Source organism: Amaranthus tricolor, chromosome 2 (assembly GCF_026212465.1).
Source record: "Amaranthus tricolor cultivar Red isolate AtriRed21 chromosome 2, ASM2621246v1, whole genome shotgun sequence".
Classification (NCBI taxonomy): Eukaryota; Viridiplantae; Streptophyta; class Magnoliopsida; order Caryophyllales; family Amaranthaceae; genus Amaranthus; species Amaranthus tricolor.
Genome location: NC_080048.1, coordinates 15,401,694 through 15,421,946, shown reverse-complemented (window position 1 = coordinate 15,421,946; position 20,253 = coordinate 15,401,694). Strand labels below are relative to the sequence as shown.

General features: G+C 32.2%; 1 protein-coding gene across 1 annotated transcript in view; it reads left to right on the top strand.

The window, feature by feature from the left end:
- Positions 1-12,723: 12,723 nt before the first annotated feature.
- LOC130805031 (serine carboxypeptidase-like 34) overlaps positions 12,724-20,253 on the top strand; it is a 24,774-nt gene continuing 17,244 nt past the window's right edge. Inside the window, exons 1-6 of the mRNA XM_057669628.1 lie at positions 12,724-13,094; positions 14,771-14,881; positions 15,418-15,513; positions 16,838-16,930; positions 17,028-17,116; positions 17,211-17,510. Of these exons, the coding sequence (XP_057525611.1) occupies positions 12,794-13,094; positions 14,771-14,881; positions 15,418-15,513; positions 16,838-16,930; positions 17,028-17,116; positions 17,211-17,510 (990 nt within the window). The 5' untranslated portion in view covers positions 12,724-12,793. The remainder of the gene's footprint in view (positions 13,095-14,770; positions 14,882-15,417; positions 15,514-16,837; positions 16,931-17,027; positions 17,117-17,210; positions 17,511-20,253) is intronic.

Sequence of the window (20,253 nt, the reverse complement as noted above, 5' to 3'; positions counted from 1 at the left end):
CGACATGCCAAATGAAGTGTCCAATATTTTAATATTTTTCGGACACGCGGACACGGCAAGGACATGGAAGGGACACGGCAAGGGACATGGCAAGGACACGTTTTTTTAAATAAAAAAATAAAAAAATTGAAAACAGAGTACAAAACATGAGAACACTCGAATTCCCTCTCAATCTTGTTCTAATGTTTAATCTTAGTGTTGATCTTAAATTCATAATTTTAGTGTGAAGCTTACATTCTATTTTACGAGAAAGTGAAGCCTTGATGAAGGTACTTTTTTTTTGGTTAAAAAATCCGTGTTTCATTTCTTTCGCTTAGGGAGATGAGGAAATTTAATTTAAAGAGAGAAGACAGAAATGGTGGTTGAAAGAGAATGAGATTGGGAATCAAGATGCCCATTTTTGGATTTGGTATGTATTGGTTGGGGATGGGGATTGGGATTGGGATGAGGACTCATCACTTTGAAGTTGAATGATCAGTTGATCACTGAATGTTAGTTAATTGTATTACATATTTCACGAAATTGGATATTACAAACAGATGCAAAATCGTATTTATTTATTGATATTGATCAAATACGAGCCAAGTGAATTTTAGTTAGTCACAAGGCTCACAACTTTTGTGGATGAAACTACTTTTGTAGCGGAGGATGATGATGGATGTCATATGGATGAAGTGTGATGATCAAATTTAAATTTACCTATTTATTTGGTTTTCTTTGATTTGGTTTGTATGACTATTTTTAAATACATGTATTGTTTATTTGGTACTTATTTACATTTTATGTGAGTTTTATGTTTTTAAAGTGTTTATTTACATATATCAAATGAAAGATCGTAAAATTATCTTTAATTTGATATATTTATTATATTACCATTTTCGTGTCCCCGTGTCCGCCATTTTTAAGTTGGCGTTTTTCCGTATCCGTGTCGTGTCCGTGTCCGTTTTAGTGCAACTTAGGTTATAACTACTATTAAGAATTACCACTTAATCTTATTGTAACACTCCATTAAAATATTAATTAAAAGTTTATTATTTAATCAATAATTAGTCGATTAAATATATTAAATAATTATTTGATTACACCTTTGTTGTGCGTGCGTTTCGTCGCGTAACAAGTTTATCGCGTCAAGATTTTTGTGTCTAACAATTAAAGTAATTAAATTAAAAAAATAAAATGGGAAATGAGGAGATGGTGGCCGGTTATTAGAGGGTTGTGGAGGAGTCATGTAACTCCTCCCTAATTACATGGTAAATAGCAATTAACAAGGCATTATAGTAGGAAATTAAAAGTCACATAATGCAGATGAATAACAACACAAAAAAATCAGAAAAATTCTCTTCATTCTTCCCTTATTTTTTTGGCCAAAGTGAAAAAGACAGAAAAGTGAGGAAAAAAATTCTTGAGTTTGTTTTTGAGTTTTCAAGTGTGCTGATTAAATTTTTAATCTTTATAATTCGTAAATTTTTGACCCACTATTCTTTCACAAAATGTTGATTTGTTCTAAAGAATTTGTTTAGTTCATAAGCATTATTTTATTTTATATAGTTTTTACTTGATTTATAATTCTTTAACAAAACTCAATATGTTAGAAGAATTATTTTCATGTTTTATTTTATATATTTTCTTGTGATTTATATTTCTTTAACAAAACTTTAATACGTTTGAAGGAATTATGTTTATGTTTTGATTTATATAGTATTCATGAATTTATATTCTTTTAACAAAATTTTAATTTGTTAGGAGGGATTATGTTTATGTCTTATTTTATATAGTTTTCTTGAGTTCATAGACTTTAACAAAATTTAATTTGTTAAAAGAATTGTATTTATAAATTTGATTGATGAGGTTTTTTTTATGAAATCTTAATTCTTTAACAAAGTTTTCATTAGTTAGAAGAATTATGTGTTTACGTTTATTTATTTTTAGTTATCACAACTTATGATCATTAGGAAAATTTCAAACTGTTAGAAGGATCATGTTCATGACTTTATATATATATATATATATATATATATATATATATATATATATATATATATATATATATATATATATATTTGATAGTTGATAGAAATATACTAATTTAATAATTATTTATATTTTAGTTTGGTGATGGAATTTGTGTATACGTAGATGTTCATATTTTGATTTAGGAATTTATTAAAGTTTTGGGTGATTTCATTATTGAGATTAAATAGTGGTAGTGAATGTTGATTTGTATGTGTTGTTGATAGATACAATTAATTATAAAAAAGGGGGAGATTGAAGGGATTTACTTATTTAAATAAAATAAGTAATAATAAAAAAAAATCTTGAGAGTAACTTTTTGTTCTCAGTAGTCACACCTCAAACCTCGAGGTTTGAGTGTGTTTTGTTTGTCGTTTCGCTTACAGATTGCATTGAATTAAGTCATTTAAACGTTAAAATTTATTTAAAAATAGTAAATGTGGGTTAAAAATTATGAAATTTGGTACCCAACGTAATTGATACCTTCCGGATGCGGTGTTGAAGTCGGATTTTTTGTTTGAATTTTTGAAACTGTCTAAAAAGACCAATAAAGTTAATGGTTGTGTTTTGAAGTTAGAAAATTAGTGAGATTAAGATTTAATCATTTAAAATTATGATGTTTAGTGATGCCTTGATGGTATAAAGTGAATTGAATGTGTAAACACGTACTAATACGTGATTTTTGTATGTGTGTTTGTATTTAGGAGCTCAATTTATAAAAGGTTGAGATTCCATTCGTGAAGTGCTTTGTATTGGTTTATCGTCCTACCAAGGTACACGCTTAGACTAGACTTTTGTAATTGGTTATGTAAAGTGAAGATTGATAGGAGATCGAATACTCTCTAGAGGAGGTGAAAAGAGACAATGCCCTTTTAAAATTTTTCTCTAGAAAGTAAGCTCAAGTGCTTGGGTGACCTTTCAAAATAAATTTCTGCAACTGGTTTAGGTCGAATAATAAATTTATGAACTAAATGCGAAAATGTATTTAAATAAGAACAAGGGATTTGTTAACGAGGTTCAACTATTAATAGCCTACTCCCCCTTATGGGTTCTCTTCCAGCCCGTAGGATTCAACGCCTTTTATTAATGAACTTTATATGACTAAGAAGATCTCTCTATATTTTCTCACCACGTTCCCTTAATAAAACATCTAAACCCAATCTCACAAAAGAGAAAACAAAATGAATACTTTAAAAAGTATTCCAAGCTTTATGTTTAGATGATAACTAAAATTCTAACTTTCTTTTTACTCTAAATCCTATTAGAAATGTGAGACTTAGATGAACTAAGTTTACAACGCTTTTTGAATACTAAATCTCAAAGTAAGTAGAAATCTATATCGTAAGTAGTGTTGCAATCCATTTAATTCTTAATGAAGTCTCTTATATATATGTTACGCCTCAACATAGCCGTATAAACCAATAAAGCTTCATTCCTTTAATTTTGCCAATTTTGTCATGTTGAATCAGTCTTCAAAACCTTGAGCAACAAGTAAAATCTGACATTCCACTATGACTTGTTCAATACACGTTTTTGTTACTATTTTTAGCTCTTTCAATTCTGTGATATACTCCCACGTTAGTACTCATGCCAAGCAATGAACATTGAATAATTCAACCAAAAAAACCCGAAAAACATAAGCCACATAAAGATTCTAGATTTTAGCTTCATTTGAATTATTTTTCCTATTTTTTAGGTGAGCGAAAAAACAACTCCATATTTATTGGAAAACCTATGATTAGTATTAACTGATTTACCAAGTAAATTACTCATTCAAATAATCAAGTTATAAGACGTGTAAAAACATGTAATTTATTAAAACATACGTTTATATTAAACCTTATCATATAAAGACGTTTAACTTAAGTCAACTTATTTCAAAGCTATTTCAACATATTTTGGACTTAAATTATTTATCAATTAACCACTTCATATCTAATGTGATTTTAGACCTATTTAAACAACTAAATATAATTAATTAATTTATTTGTTTAATTTAATACGTGTTTTGAATATCATCACTTAAAGGAGTTGAGTCTTCATAAAGTATTGTCGTTTTCATTTTATGATATGATATTATAGATCACTTACGGCTTAAATACCTCAATAATTAGAAAGAAGTTTAGCTTGGAAATTGAGGATGGTTGTGTTGGTTACATGTATGGGTTGTTATATTGGATTTGGAAATATTATTATTATCGTTCCCATGGTAGTTTTGGATTATTACGGTCATGATGGGAGTTTGCATACGTTACCTTTGACAACTCAAACAAGACGGACAACGTCTTAGGTCGGAGGTTGCCTTGGGATTAACTCTTTCATGTGTTGGGATGTGAAAAGTCAAATATGACAAATAAACTATTAGAGCCTTTGCATGCTAGGATGAACTCATTGCTTGTATGTAACATGTATAATGCACTGTATGCAGTCTCAAACGTATACTAGTTTATGTTCTTTGAAACGTGCTATGATGTTCTCCTTTGACGACTAGCAGGTTGACTTGTAGGTGGGACTGGTGTGTCAGGTGCCGAACAATAGAACCTGTAATACTGTCGCACCTGGACTTTTATTATTTGTCAAATGAACTTTAACATGTTTCCTATCGAAAGTAGGCTTTTACTTTGGACGAGACTAGTAGGTTCTCAAGTTGTAAATTTTAAGACTTCAGATGATTTATTATTTTCGTTATTGTTTATTTATTTCTTTATCGCTAGAATGTCGTGGCTCCAAGAAACAGTTTAACTTAAATGTCCGATGTGTGACCCAGAATTCATTTTTACATGTGAATATCTGGTTCGCTTTAACTCGGAGTATTACACTTAAATACCTAAATGTTTTATTAAAAAAGTTATATTAAAAATTTTGTATTATTATATTATTAAAAAAATTGAATTGCTATCCCCAGTTTCGAACATGACGTTGGAAAGTATTTTATTACATTTCTAAATATATTATTAATAGTCTATTGGAAATTTTCAATTAACTTTTGGAAACTATTTGCATATTAAATGATATTAATAGTGTTTTGAATGTTAATTTGTAGATAGTTTTAAAGTATTTAACATATCTTGGTGGTTTGTGCATGATTTGAAATTTCTAGGGACTAAGGTTCGAATGAATACTAGCACAACCAAAAAACTGATTTAATTTATTTAAAAAAATTAATGGGGAACCTTGAATAGTGAAAACGCCATTTTTGGCACCGTTTTTCCCTCTGCTGTCCAAAATTTAGTTCCTAGCCCATTAGGGGTACAAAAACGCTATTCCTGACAACGTCATTTCTTAAAAGTTTATTTTTACAAATAATATGAAGGTAGCGCTCATTTCCCCAAATGCGTTAAAAAATAAGCTTAAAAAAAGTTCATTATGTTGGTCATCATTAATACGACTCTTTACTCTAAAACTTATTTGTTTTATTTTAAGTTTTGACAATGAATGTATTTTCGTTTTGCGGGTATTTGATTCAAAAGAAATGGTGTTAATCAGTTTGATGTTTGATCATATATGTTTATACAATTGTTACTTTATTTTACATTGTTGAATTCAAAAAATAAAGACATTTCGTATTAAGTCACCAAATGATTATTTCATTAGTTGATGTATGTTGTGATTTATACTTACACAAATATATTATATAAATTTGTGTGGTGTAAAGAACTTGTTTTTGCTTCGGATTGTGTAGGGTAGGTCAAACTCTGGTGCACATAAAAATGACATGTGTAAATATTGTCAAGAGAAAAATTACCTTCCAAAGGTATGTGGCGGATCGACTTTTTGGGAGGAGTCTTAAATATACATTATGATTAAAATTACAAAGTGCTACAATTTAAGGTTTTATACTATATATATATATATATATATATATATATATATATATATATATATATATATATATATATATATATATATATATATATATATATATATATATACACATATATATATATATATATATATATATATATATATATATATATATATATATATATATATATATATATATATATATACATATATATATATATATATATATATACATATATATATATACATATACATATATATATATACATATATATATATATATATATACATATATATATATATATATACATATATATATATATATATATATATATATATATATATATATATATATATATATATATATATATATATATATATATATATATATATATATATATATATATATATATATATATATATATATATATATATATATACTTTACAATTATGTGGATTTCAAAAAAAATATTATTCTAAAGTCAAACTTTTTCAAGTATAAATGGTTTGACACGTTAGAGTAACCATTCACTGAGTTGTAACTCATGTTTTGTATTTTTATTTTCCACAGGTAATGACAAGTTTTTCCACGTGTTTAATGCATGTGTGTTGACGGCATAAATCATACCTCATGATTGCATTTAAATATTTTGTGTTTGAACATTTATTTTACTTAAAACTATATTATTAGGTTTAAATATTGTTTTTAACGCCTTACACTTTATGAGTGTGAAACCTTATTTTTACTTTTCATTGCTATTAAATATTCTTCTAGTGTATTATCATTTACTTAAATTAAGAGTGCTACAGTTTTATTTCAAGTCCATAAACTAAACAAGCATTTAGAATCTCAACAAACAATTAAAAAAAGAACCATTCTCAAATCAACCCCTTCTAAAATTTTCATCTTATTGTTCCATTAATGATTCTTCAAAAACATTTTCACTTAGTCGTTTGAATTTTAAGGTTATATATTCGAGCTCTATCTCAAAGCGGGAATGTACACCCACATAGCCTTGTAAGAATGACTCGGTTGCGTTTCTCATTAATATTAATGTCAATATATACAAAGATTGTCACTATACTTTGGGAAACTAAATATTTCCTAATATTCTAAATAATCACAAAGATTATACAAAAATATGCAAGAAATCAAAGAGATATTATTCTAAGATATTTTAAGATATTTCAATATTCTAATACACCCCGCAGTCGAATCGAGCGGTTTGGAGACGTTGAGACTGGAACGAAAATCATCAAATAATACTTGAGGAAGACCTTTTGTGAAAATGTCAGCAATCTGATAACGAGATGGAACATGAAGCACCCCAACATCACCGCGTTTAACTTTTTCTCGAACAAAATGAATATCTATCTCAATATGCTTAGTGCGCTGATGATGGACCGGATTACCAGCTAAATAAACGGCACTAATATTGTCGCAATAGACAAGGGTAGCTGTGGTAATAGGACAGTGCAGCTCAAGAAGTAAATTGCGAATCCAGCACGTTTCAGAAACAACATTAGCAACACCACGATATTCAGCTTCAGCACTGGATTTGGAAACAGTAGGTTGTCGTTTAACTGACCAAGAAATTAAGTTATCACCTAGAAAAACACAGTAACCAGAAGTTGAGCGGCCAGTGTCAGGACAGCCACCCCAATCAGCATCGGTATAGGACAAAAGAGTTGAAATATTAGAACGATGTAACTGCAGACCATAGGGAAGAGTACCCTTGACATAGCGAAGAATGCGATGAATAGCAGCCATATGTTCAATGCGAGGATCATGCATATAGAGGCAAACTTGCTGAACAGTATATGAAATATCTGGGCGAGTGAAAGTAAGATACTATAAAGCACCAGCTAGGCTACGATACAAAGTAGGATCTTCACAAGGAGAACCAGCATTAGCACAAAGTTTGCCGGAGGTAGCAACAGGAGTAGCAACAGGATTACATTGGGACATGCCAGCCTTTTCAAGAATTTCAGATGCATACCTTTGTTGAGAGAGAAAGAGGCCCGTAGAAGTACGAGTAACAACAATACCCAAGAAATAATTAAGAGGATCCAAATCCTTCATGGAAAATTCAGAGCTAAGTTTGGACATAATGGACTCACGAAGTGAATCTGAGGAAGCTGTGAGAATAATATCGTCCACATATAATAGCAGATAAGCAATATCAGAGCCATGACAATAAACAAACAAGGAATTATCAGAAATGCTGTTAGAAAAGCCAATAGTAGTTGCAAAAGTAGCAAATCGTTGATACCAAGCACGAGGAGCCTGTTTGAGACCATAAAGAGACTTACGAAGAAGACAAACATGATCAGGACGAGTAAGATCACGAAAACCCAGAGGCTGATGCATGTAAACAGTTTCAGTCAAGTGACCATGTAAAAAAGCATTCTTAACATCAAGCTGATGAATAAACCAAGACTGGGAAAGAGCAATACTTAAAACAATGCGAATAGAAGTAGGTTTCACAACCGGACTAAAAGTTTCATCACAATCGATGCCGTCCCTTTGAGATTTACCATCACCAACAAGACGCGCTTTTATAGCGCTCAAAAGAACCATCGGACTTGGTCTTGACACGAAATACCCACAAAGACCAAATAATATTAGCATGAGGAGGACGCGGCACCAAATCCCAAGTATGATTTTCAATTAAGGCATCAAATTCTTCTTTCATGGCTAACTTCCAGTTTGGGTCACGTAGGGCATGAAGAGGAGATGTAGGTAAAGGTGAAAAAGAAACAGATAAAGCTTGAGAGTAGTATTTGGGATTGGGTTTGAAAATACCATGTTTACTCCGCGTAGTTATACCGGTGGATGAGGAAGGAGGAGGTGGGTTGATTGGGCTGCGTGAGGCAGGCCCAATAAAGAAGGGGGAGGAAGGAGGGGATTGTTGGACTGGGCTGCTTGAGGCAGGCCCAATTGAGGGGAGGGAGGAGGAGGGGTACTGGATTGAGGCTGGACCAGTAGGAAAGGGAGAGAAAAGAGGAGGTATGTGGACTAGGCTACGTGAGGCAGGCCCAGTTGAGGGAGAAGACAGGACAGGGGCTTGGCTGGTTGGGGAAGCTGGACGGGGTGGAGCTGGGCTGAGAGGAGTAGGCCCAGTGGGGGAGGAAGAGAGAAGATGGGATTGGAGTGTTACTGGGCTGCGTGAGGCAGGCCCAGTAGGGGAGGGGGAGGTGGAGAGTGAGGGAGGTTATGTGGGCCGGACAGGAGGATAGGCCCAGTTGAAGAAGGTTGGCAGAGGGAAGGGGAATGAGGTATTGGGCTCAGAGATGGAGTAGGTCCAGAAGATGGTGTATGGGCTGTTTTGAGCAAATTAAGGGGAATATTATCATCTAAAAATTGATAGTTTGGGGAAGATGAGGAAGGTGATTGAGAAAAAGGAAAAGTGGCCTCATCGAAAAGAACATGCCGAGATATAATGATTTTACGGGATGAGAGATCATAGCACTTGTAACCTCTATGAGAAGAAGGATATCCTAGAAATACACATGGAGCGGAGCGTGGTTGAAGCTTGTGGATAGTAGTAGAGGGAAAAAGAGGAAAACATAAACACCCAAAAATCCATAAATGAGTTTATGTAGGAGATTTGCGATATAGAATATGAGTGGGAGTGAGGTTACCAAGAAGTTTAAAGGAAGAATATTGAGGAGATAAGTGGTCGTGTTTAAGGCGTGAGGCCAAAAAGACGGAGGAAGAGAGGCATGACACAAAAGAGTGCGAATGATGTTATTTATGGATCGAATTTTTTGTTCGGATTCGCCATTTTGAGATGATGTGTAAGGACAAGAAAAACGAAGTGAAATGCCTCGACTAGTACAAAATTGACGAAACATATTATTGTCAAGTTCACCCCGTTATCGCATTGGAAAGATTTTATATTAAGCTCAAATTGGGTGTTAATAAAAGTATGAAAATTCACAAACACATCATAAACTTGAGATTTGCGATATAAAGGAAAAGTCCACAAAAAATTAGTATAATTATCAAGAAAAAGAACATAATATTTATATCTCGATGGACTAGAAATAGGAGACGTCCATAAATCACTACAAATAATATCAAAAGGTTTAGAACTCATAGTCATAGAATTAACAAAAGGTAATTGGATGTGTTTCCCTAAAGGACAAGAATGACAAACAAAATGAGGATCTTTATTACATTTAATTAAACTAGAGGAATACAAGGAATTTAAAACCGCATTTCCCGGATGTCCTAAACAGGAATGCCAAGTACTAGAGGAAAAAGCGAAAAAAGCTGATGATGTGGAGGATGAAAGAGTAGCTCCATGTGCGGATGGAAAAGGATAAAGATCACTCCTGCTATTAGATCTCAGGACGATGCTCCCCGTGGCCAAATCCTTCACAGAAAAGCCAAAAGGATCAAATTCAACGGAAACCATATTATCATGAGTGAATGTAAGACATTTTTGAGGGAAAGGGATTTTTGGGAAGAAGGAAAAGAAATATGCCCGTGACCAAGAACAGGAATTAAATTACCATTATCGACAACAATAGCATTATTGAATTGGTGCTTTAAAGGAAAATAAGGAAGAAGAGTACCTTGAGAACGAGTCATGTGGGATGTGGCACCGGTATCCATATAAAATTGCTCATCCGGAGTAGACAAAGAGAGAGTGTTCATGGCATGATCGATGTCCGTAGGAATATAATTTGAAGAAGTATTAGTCCCAGTGTGATAGCTTTGTGCCGGTCGTGGACCAAGTACACCATCAGAATATCCATTGTTTGAAAAATGAGGAGCCCAAGATGTAGTAGGAAAAGGGGCAGCAGGCTGGGCCCAAGTATGTCCGGCCCAAGAAGGCCTCCCATAATAAGAAGAAGAAGGAGAAGGACTTGGGCCAGAATGATTGTTGTTGGGCCGAGATGAATGAAACACAGTAGGCCTGAGATGAGGCTGCTGCTAGCGTCCATACCCACTGGTGGAGCCATTGTGGCTGCCACGATGGGTCCGGCCACCACGACGAGAGTGGCGGTGGCCACCACGGTGGTGGGAAGGGCCGCGGTTGTTAAATGGAGCGGAATTTTCAGAAAAAGTACCTTTATTTGAAGCAAGAAGAGCCGAATCTTGAGCGGGAGAAGTATGCTTATGATTAGAGCGTTCTTCCAATTCCAACATAGAACGAAGAGTATCAAAGAAGGGAATAGGATTCATATGTTGAACCAAAGACCGTAAAGTTTTATACTCTGAAGTTAACCCATGAAGAACTTGAAGAGCCAATCGATTGTCGGTGATGGAAGTGCCAAGATTATTAAGAGAAGTAGCAATACTTTCAATTTCATTGCAATAAGACTTTACATTGGAAAAAGTGGATAAAAAATGTCATTAAATTGAGATTCAAGATGAAGGATTCGGGATGTCTTATTATTTTGGAAATTGTTCTCAAGACGAGTCCAAGCATCAAAAGCACAATCATCGGGATGAACTATAGTTTGAAGAAGAGAGGGATTAATAGAGCCATAAATCCATGTTCGAACAATGTCATCAAGACGTTGCCAATCGGAATCTTTGTGAACTAAAACTTTAGAGGAGTCATCGGGAAGAATATGAGAATCCACAAGGTGAGCACGACAATGAAGTTTGAATAAAGTGACCCAAGTATGAAAATTGGAACCATCTTCATTAAGTTGAATGGGAATACTTGTTTTAATGTTAGTAATCAAAGTAGCGGGATGAATTTTGGTGGGAGAGGCTATGGAGAAGTAAGATTAAAGAAAAGGAGGAAGAAAAGAAATACAAAAAAGTGGCGGCAGCTGGTGGAGCAAGGCTGGCCGGCAGTAAGGAGAAGGAAAAAGGAGTTGGGATCAAAAAAACCGAAGCTTCTGATACCATGTAAGAATGACTCGGTTGCCTTTCTCATTAATGTTAATGTCAATATATATAAAGATTGTCACTATACTTTAGGAAACTAAATATTTCCTAATATTCTACATAATCACAAAGATTATACAAAAATATGCAAGAAATCAAAGAGATATTATTCTAAGATATTCTAAGATATTTCAATATTCTAATAAGCCTTACAAAAAACATTTGCATACTCTCACTGGTTCAATACTTGTAATTAATTTCGAGAAATTATGTTATATTCTACAAGAGTACAATATCGTTATTCCTTTAGAGTTATATTATCGAGCACAATATCAAGGAACGTCATTTTTAAAGTTATCACAGTCAAATCTCACATCTTATTTTTAAGGTTTAGCTTAGTACGTGTAGATCTAAATGATTAGGAAGATAAGTATATCTTCTTCTTAATTATTTTATTTGAGGATAAGTATAACTTCTCTTGAAGTGTGTAATAAGCTCATAAGTAAACTGAAATAATAAAAAGGTGTAAAGATTAAAATTTTAGAAGTTGGATAAATCTAGGCGGAGATTATTCATCGGTGATGAACTTCGTAAACAACTTAATAGTTTTGTCTACTTTTGATTCCGCACTTATATTATATTTTATATCTAGTCTCTAAATTAAACAAGTATTCAGAATCTCAACAAACAATTTGAAAAAAACCATACTCGATTTAATCCCTCCTAGAATATTCATCCTACAGTTCCATGAGCAATTATTTACATTTCTATATGATTGTAGCTTGCAAAGAGTGCAACTTAGAAACCTTTCTATCAACTAAATCAACAACCATGAAAATATAATATATAGTAAAATCTCATTAAAAAGGGTTGAAATCAAATCTCTTTACTAGAAGACAATTTAAATATGCATACTGTGAGAAATGTTCATCACCAAATCCAACAAAAAATAAAGAAAAAAAAAAAAGAAAAAGTGCAAAAGTTTGGTAATAACTTAAAACTGCAACATTCCACTTGGTGGTATATAATAACATAACGACCGGACCTTTTATCACAATCTGATCATTATTCGCACATTGAAAGTATAGATTATCTTGTAATTAGTTAGATTTTCATCATTTTGGAATGAACTTAATTGTTAAGAATAAGATGATCAAGTATTATTGTTTGCTATGGGTGCTTGGTGCGAGCATCATATTTTCTGAGGCGGCTGAATCTGGATCTTCGATCCTTCTAAGCCCAAAAACAAAGGCAGAACAAAGGGCAGACTTAGTAGTGAGGCTTCCAGGACAACCCAAGATAAGTTTTAAGCATTATGCAGGCTATGTAACAGTTGATGAAAGCCATGGGAAGTCACTGTTCTATTGGTTCTTTGAAGCTGATAAGAAGCCTCAGAATAAGCCTTTACTTCTTTGGCTTAATGGAGGTAATATTACGTACTATCGCCTCATTATATCTCTTATTGTCCCTTTGATTTTGTTCAACTTTCAAATTGAAATCAGTGTTTATTATATGTGTAAGTCCAACAAACATAAGAGAGAAGAGGATTATAAGTTATTACAATTGCAATTATCATAACGATAAATACCTACTCTTTCCGAATTTTTTTGTTTGTACATTTATAATCTAGCCACTTAATTAACCTTTTAAATCTAATAGAAGTATTATATTTTGTGGCATTTAAATTAAATATCAATATACTATAAATCATTTATTAATTTTATCATATAATAAAGTAGAAGTACAAGTTTTATGACAATTTTAAAGTCAACACACCAAATAACATTCTGAACTACTCAAACACATATTTAAATATAAGATGATTTTTTAACAATTATAATTGTTTATTCAATAATTTTGAAAGTTTGTCATCCATTCACGAATCGACCAATATATGCAATAAAATAATCTTTATCTCTTATATTTCAAAGAAACAATTCGTTGCCTCTATAATCTATATGAATATAAACTAAAACTACAACTAATTGTGTTTTATTTAGTGACGGAATTAGTAGAACAAATTCATAATTCTATAGACATTGTTAGAATATATAACATATTCTGGAGCTTCAACCATCAGCTTAAGCTTTTGGTTGAGTTGGTTCCTTGACATGGTATCAGAGCCAACGTGAGAGGTCACGGGTTCGAATCTCAACCACCCCTCATTTAAAGTGGAATATTCAGCGCCTATGCGCATCTACACTTCTAGCCCAATGGGGTCTCGTGTGAGGCGACGTGTAACATATTCTGGAGCTTCAACCATCAGCTTAAGCTTTTGGTTGAATTGGTTCCTTGACAGACATGTACAATGTGGACTTATTATCGAAATAGCTTAATTCAAAAAATGAATATAGATCATTCTAAAGCACTCATTCCCTATTTGTGTTGAAAATCTTGGCTTGTAAGCTACGTTACACATGTAAACAATATTTTCTAATTGTTAATTTGTTAGCAATGGTTTTTAATGAGTTAGGTATTGTGGCTTGGCTCATAGCTACTTGTTAGGATTATATTTTTAGGTCGAGAGTAGTTAAGCTTCCCTTTTAACTACTACTTGTTTTCATGAGCTAATACATTTGCTTACATGTTAAATGCCCTGTCTTAAGAATTAATACATTCTTTCTTGAATTCCACCATTTGACTTTATTTCACAACAATGATATTTTCACAAAATGAATGCCAATAAAACAATAATCCAAAATGACCCAAGTAATGCCTAAAAGTTTCAAAATTTCCAAAGTACTTTCACATCCTTACCCGACTGAAGAGCATCTTGATAACCAATTTGTGTATGAGGCCGTCTCATGATAAGACATGTTTAAAGTGACAATTTTTTAAGGATTAAAATGATTGTATTAACATTCAAAAGTCAATTTTAACATCTAAAATAACGTATTAAATACAACTAAAATTGATTTTTTTAAGTAGGAAAGTTGATTTGTTATTTATATCAAATGGGTTTTTTTCTCTGAATTTTGGATAAGAATAATCATTTATTGGCAAGAGGAGCATGAAAAATTAATCAAGCTATAGATGTTAATTGGACCTTCAATTATTAGCGCAAAAACTAGTATCTTTTTACTGTTTGTTGAATATTTACAGGGCCTGGATGCTCTTCAATTGGGTATGGAGAAGCAGAAGAGTTGGGCCCATTTTCCCCACAAAAGGGCAGCAAACCCAAACTGAAGCTCAATAGATACTCTTGGAATAGAGGTAAAGAAAATGGAAAATTTGAACCAAATGAGCATTTCTTCTAAAAATATTTCAAACTAAGCATGAGAAAAACACACTTCCCAAAAAAAGCACCTTCAACCCATTCCTAAGGTATGGAGTTTGTTCACTTTAATAACAGTGGACAATTACTAAAACTGAGTCAAAAAAGTCACCTAAGAAATTGCCCGCTCTTACTAACCGATTGTTTTTCCATATACCTTAATTAAATTTTTTGTTCGCATATGCCTGTTGTTAGTAACAGCGTGCGATTACTTAAATTGATTTAAAAAGTCAGCTCAAAAATTGCCTGCTATTAGTAATAGCGAACAACCTCCTAACCTAGTTTTGAAGATTTACATGCTTATTTTGGAAATTAAGTTTCTCCGTACCAATTTTGGAATTTTTATTTTTTATGGATTTTTGCTTATTTTGTTTAAATTTTCAAGAATTATGCCTATGTTATGCAAATCAATTTTTGAGCCGGTTTAATTATTCAACCAAGTTATAGGTTCCTAAAATTAATTTGTATTTTGCAGCTGCCAATCTTCTTTTTCTGGAATCACCTGTAGGTGTTGGCTTTTCATACACTAATACTAGCAGTGACATTAGTGAATTGGGTGACACTATTGTAGGTAAAACCTCCTGTCATCTAGTATTTCAATTAGGAGGTTGACATGGAGTTTATGCTTTTTCGAAAACCATAAAATGTGTTAGAGCGAGCCATATGCTTGACAATTCATGTATAGTAATGTGGTGTGCCTTGTCATGCCTGTGACCGTCGAACATTGGTCGGTTATCTTGGCATGAGCACGCATGTTGTATGGGATCATGACACGTGCCAACTACACCTATTTAATTTTTTTTTACTGAAACTAGTGATAAAATAGCAAGCTTAGCGAGGCGTGCTAAGAGTCCTACCCGCGGGATATTTATTGCATCAAGCCATGTCTATCTTAAAATGGTCAACGTGGTACACCTTTAGCTAGCCTTATTTGCTAGTTGCTAAGGCAGTGTCGTGCATGGTTGTGATTCTTGTCGTGTTGGGTCATGAGCAGGTACTTCTCGTGCCAATGTCTATGAGGTTAGACTTGCAGAAAAAAATTATTTTGAAACTATATTTCAAACGAAAAATAAATGTAACAATTAGTTTTCTTTTAATTGATTTGATGAAAAAATCCTAATAAAATTAATAATATTAGGAGTAAAAGAATAGAATGGGTTGATTCCTTTTTAATTTTGAAAACAATGTGTAAATGTGAACGTTTTTATTTTAAATCTATTATCTCTACACATGACTGATAATGAGAAAGCCAAATTATTATGGAAAAAAATTCTTTCAAATATAAATATTAATCTAAAATATGCATCATTTAGTGTATTTATATAGTAAAAATTTTTGTTATGGTTTTTCTTTTCTAGAATAAATGAATATATATGATCAAAACCAACTATTTTAAAACCTATTGTTTACGACTATTGGAACAATTTTTTTCTTGGATTCCTTTTTCCTGTAGCCTAAACCCCAAAATATAACGATTGGAGTTGCTTCACAACAAACATATTGTTGAGGACTTTTCCTTCTTAAAAGTATTGTTCTGTGCTCTTTAAATCTAATACATGGTACAATATATAACAACATTTTGAGTATCCTTTTCCTAGGTTGTGACTTGATTAGCATTGCACATAACGAATGTAAATTTGTATGTTTTCCTTTAATTTCCTCTTTAGGTATTAGATTTAAATGTGATATGCTATATTCTTTATATTTTTCTATAACTTTTTAGCATGATTCTAAAATGTAGAATAACAAATTTGTTTGATAAATGAAAATTACTTGAGAGTTAAGACATATGACACTTAATTCATATCAAATAGTGTTAATTATTATTGGATTTACTAATTGTTGTTATTATCTCTATTATATTCTAGCTAACTCTTTTGCCCTTTGCTAAACAGCTAAGGACACGTATAATTTTCTTGTAAATTGGTTCAAAAGATTTCCACAATTTAAATCTCACGATTTTTTTCTTTCAGGAGAGAGTTATGCAGGTAAGTTAATTTATGTTGCTCTATATTATATTTGACCTTTTAAATCTAATTCTCTAAAACTCATTTAAGTTGTGCTATATTTTTCTCACAATCTAAGGTCATTATGTTCCACAACTTGCTAAAGCTATTCTTGAAGGCAATAAGATTGCTTCCAAGGAAGATCATATCCAATTAAAAGGTTTGATGGTATGTATTCCATTTTTAAAATATAAAATTAATAATAAGATTTGATCATTGTATTTTTAAATTATTTATTATGTAACGTATTGACATTGATCAGATCGGAAATGCATTGTTAGATGATGATACAGATCAGAGAGGGATGGTGGAATATGCATGGAATCATGCAATTATATCAGATCATGTTTATAATGATGTCAAGAATAATTGTGACTTTAGCAACAAAAACATGACTTCAACATGCAATAAAGCCCTAACTCAATACTTTAATGAGTACAGACTCATTGACATATACAACTTGTATGCTCCAATTTGTGTTGACAACCAAACAAATAGTCAAAACAGGAATACTCAACCTCCTATAATTCATGGCATCTCTCCTCGGTTATTTTCCAATTTTGTAAGTCATTATTCTCATACGTTGTTTTTTTTTTTTTTTTTATTCGATTGATTGACGAATTTACAATAAGAAAACTCACAAAACAATTTTCAACAAATAAAACCAGTATTTTATACGAGTGTATGTTGAAAGAATAAGAAAGTTTAAGAAAAAAGTATCATATATATTTTTTTTACTTTTGTTTCTTATACATTCAACTAGGAACGAATTTAGAAATAAAATTAATATCGATAATTTAAATAAAATAAATTTAACAACATTTAATTAAGGTAATTGTCCCCTGAAATTTCATATTTTGAAATGTGTAAATCAAAATCTAAAGAAAACAAATGTAAATTTAGCCCTTATAACACACTATTTTTTAAATGAATAATTACACACTATTAAAATACCGGTAATTCAACAATTTTTAGAACCCAACTCAAAAAACACACAAAAATAAAGAATTACACAAAATGATCAAAAACACACAAAAAAAGAACACAATGAATTCTGAGAACGGTGTTTGTATTAGAGTTCAAACAACGTCTTTCAAATTCCAATATCACTAAGATCGAGGGTATAAAGTTTTATGACGAACAAATTACAATTTCAATGAAAACAACATTTGTAAGGGATAATAATGCAATGAAAATGACACAATGATTTACGAGGCTCACCTAATTTTGGCTACTTCTTTGGAGGTGTGTAGTATCTCACTTATATTATTACAAAGGAGTTCAAAGGACTCTCAAATGGGAGAATTACAATAGGGAAGTAATTAGGCTATGTGTTTAGACTTGTGGTATTTTTGTGGATGTCCTTACAATGGCATATGACACCTCTATTTGTAGTGGATTATACATTATATGAGTATACATAATTAAGGCTAAAAATTAATTAACATTAATCAATAATTGTAACTCCAACAGACGCACCAAAAAGAATCCAATGCCCACCTTGACAATACTCCTTGTTAGAGCTTCAGTACTGCTCGTTTGAGCAGCTCATCCAATGAGCTATTGCCTAGCTATTGTTTTTGTGCTCGTATGAGCCTAGAACCGCTCGTTCGAGCACCTACATTCTTGAAGCTTCGGTTTTGATCTTAGTTGCTGCCTCGAACAAGTCATTGTGCCTTCACTAGTTTCTTTGATCGAGCATTATTGACAGAATCTTTGACTTTTTTAATTATCTTTTTAATATCATTCATCATGTTTCATTATTCTTGTGTTTAAGTCTCTTCTTAAATGCCTCATAACTTCATGCATTCAACACCTCACTTAAATACCACATTCATCACACAGTTCATGGATTCCATCTCTATGCACACTTATTATACATATAATTTATTTGGTGCACACAAGTCACCAATTACACTAACAAATTCAACATTCCAACATGAAGTTAAGTAAAATTATCAAAATTATGAAGGATAGACAATCTATTAAAAGATGGATAGAAGATGACTTATTATTCTCTTTATGAGCTAGACTAATGTTCTTTGAAATCTTTCTTAAGTGTTAAGGGTAGAGAATCAAATACAAAACACGAGGGAAGGAAACAAACCATCTAAGATGGACTCTCAAGCCCAAGTAGGTACCTAAACTACACAAGAATTAAAAATGTAGTCAATCAAATGAAGATCTGTGGAGATGAAATAAAAGAAGAAGAGGTTGTCAATAAGATCTTGAGCACCGTGACAGAAGCATATGGCAGTGTAGCCGCCTAGCAGGTGTAATCGAAGGTACAATGGACTTATCAACTCTAACAGTATTAGAGGTGTTAAGCATGATGAAAACAAAAAAAGAGTAAATAGAAGATTAAATACAAGTCTTAAAGGAAATGCAACAGAGAAGAAAGATAACTTTCCTCCAAGTGGAATTTGCAAGAGAATCAATCACTCTCACTCAGAGAGTGATTGTAGATGGAAAGGCAAGTCTCAGTACAACCATTGCAAGTGTTTCGGCCATGTAGAGAAGGATTGCAAACGAAAGTACAATTAAGCATATGAACAAGTTTCAGAAGAAGTAGGTCACTTGTTCCGGTCACTTGTTCAATGAGAAAGAATGTAGCCAAGAATCAATGAATGGTTGATCCATAATGGATGCAGTAACCACATGACCAAAGATTCATCTGGCTTTATCTAACTTATACTTTAGTAAAGTCCCCCATCAGATTAGGGAATGAAGCAGTTGTTAAATCAAGTGGAAAAGGTACCATTGAAATAGAGACTCGCACTGGAGTAAAGCACATCAAGGAAGTCTTACATAGACCAAACTTGAGTAAGATTTTGATCATTGTACCGCAATTTATGAGAAATGGGTACATTATTCATTTTGAAGGTAATACTTATAGTATTTTAGATCCATCTCGAATAGAAATATAAGGAAGCCTATGAAAGATACAATTTTGCACTAGTGGAAAAATCATCAATTCTTACGTTTTTTTGGCCATCATATGATGCGGTTTTGAACCCAAGCACTTGTGCTAGCAGCAGATAGGCAATTACAAATGCTGCGGTTCAAAACCGCAACACAAAAACACACGATATGTTGCGGTTCTTAGGGAATCGCATCATATAGTGTGGTTTTTTTTATTCATAAAAGCACACTATATGCTGCGGTTCACTCAGAACCGCATCATATAATGCGTATGTTTTTTTTTCGTTTTTTAATAAACTAATGCATAATATTCATTTCTAATATACACAATTGAAATCACTAAATAATCACCATAAATTCATCACCAATATACACTCGAAAAA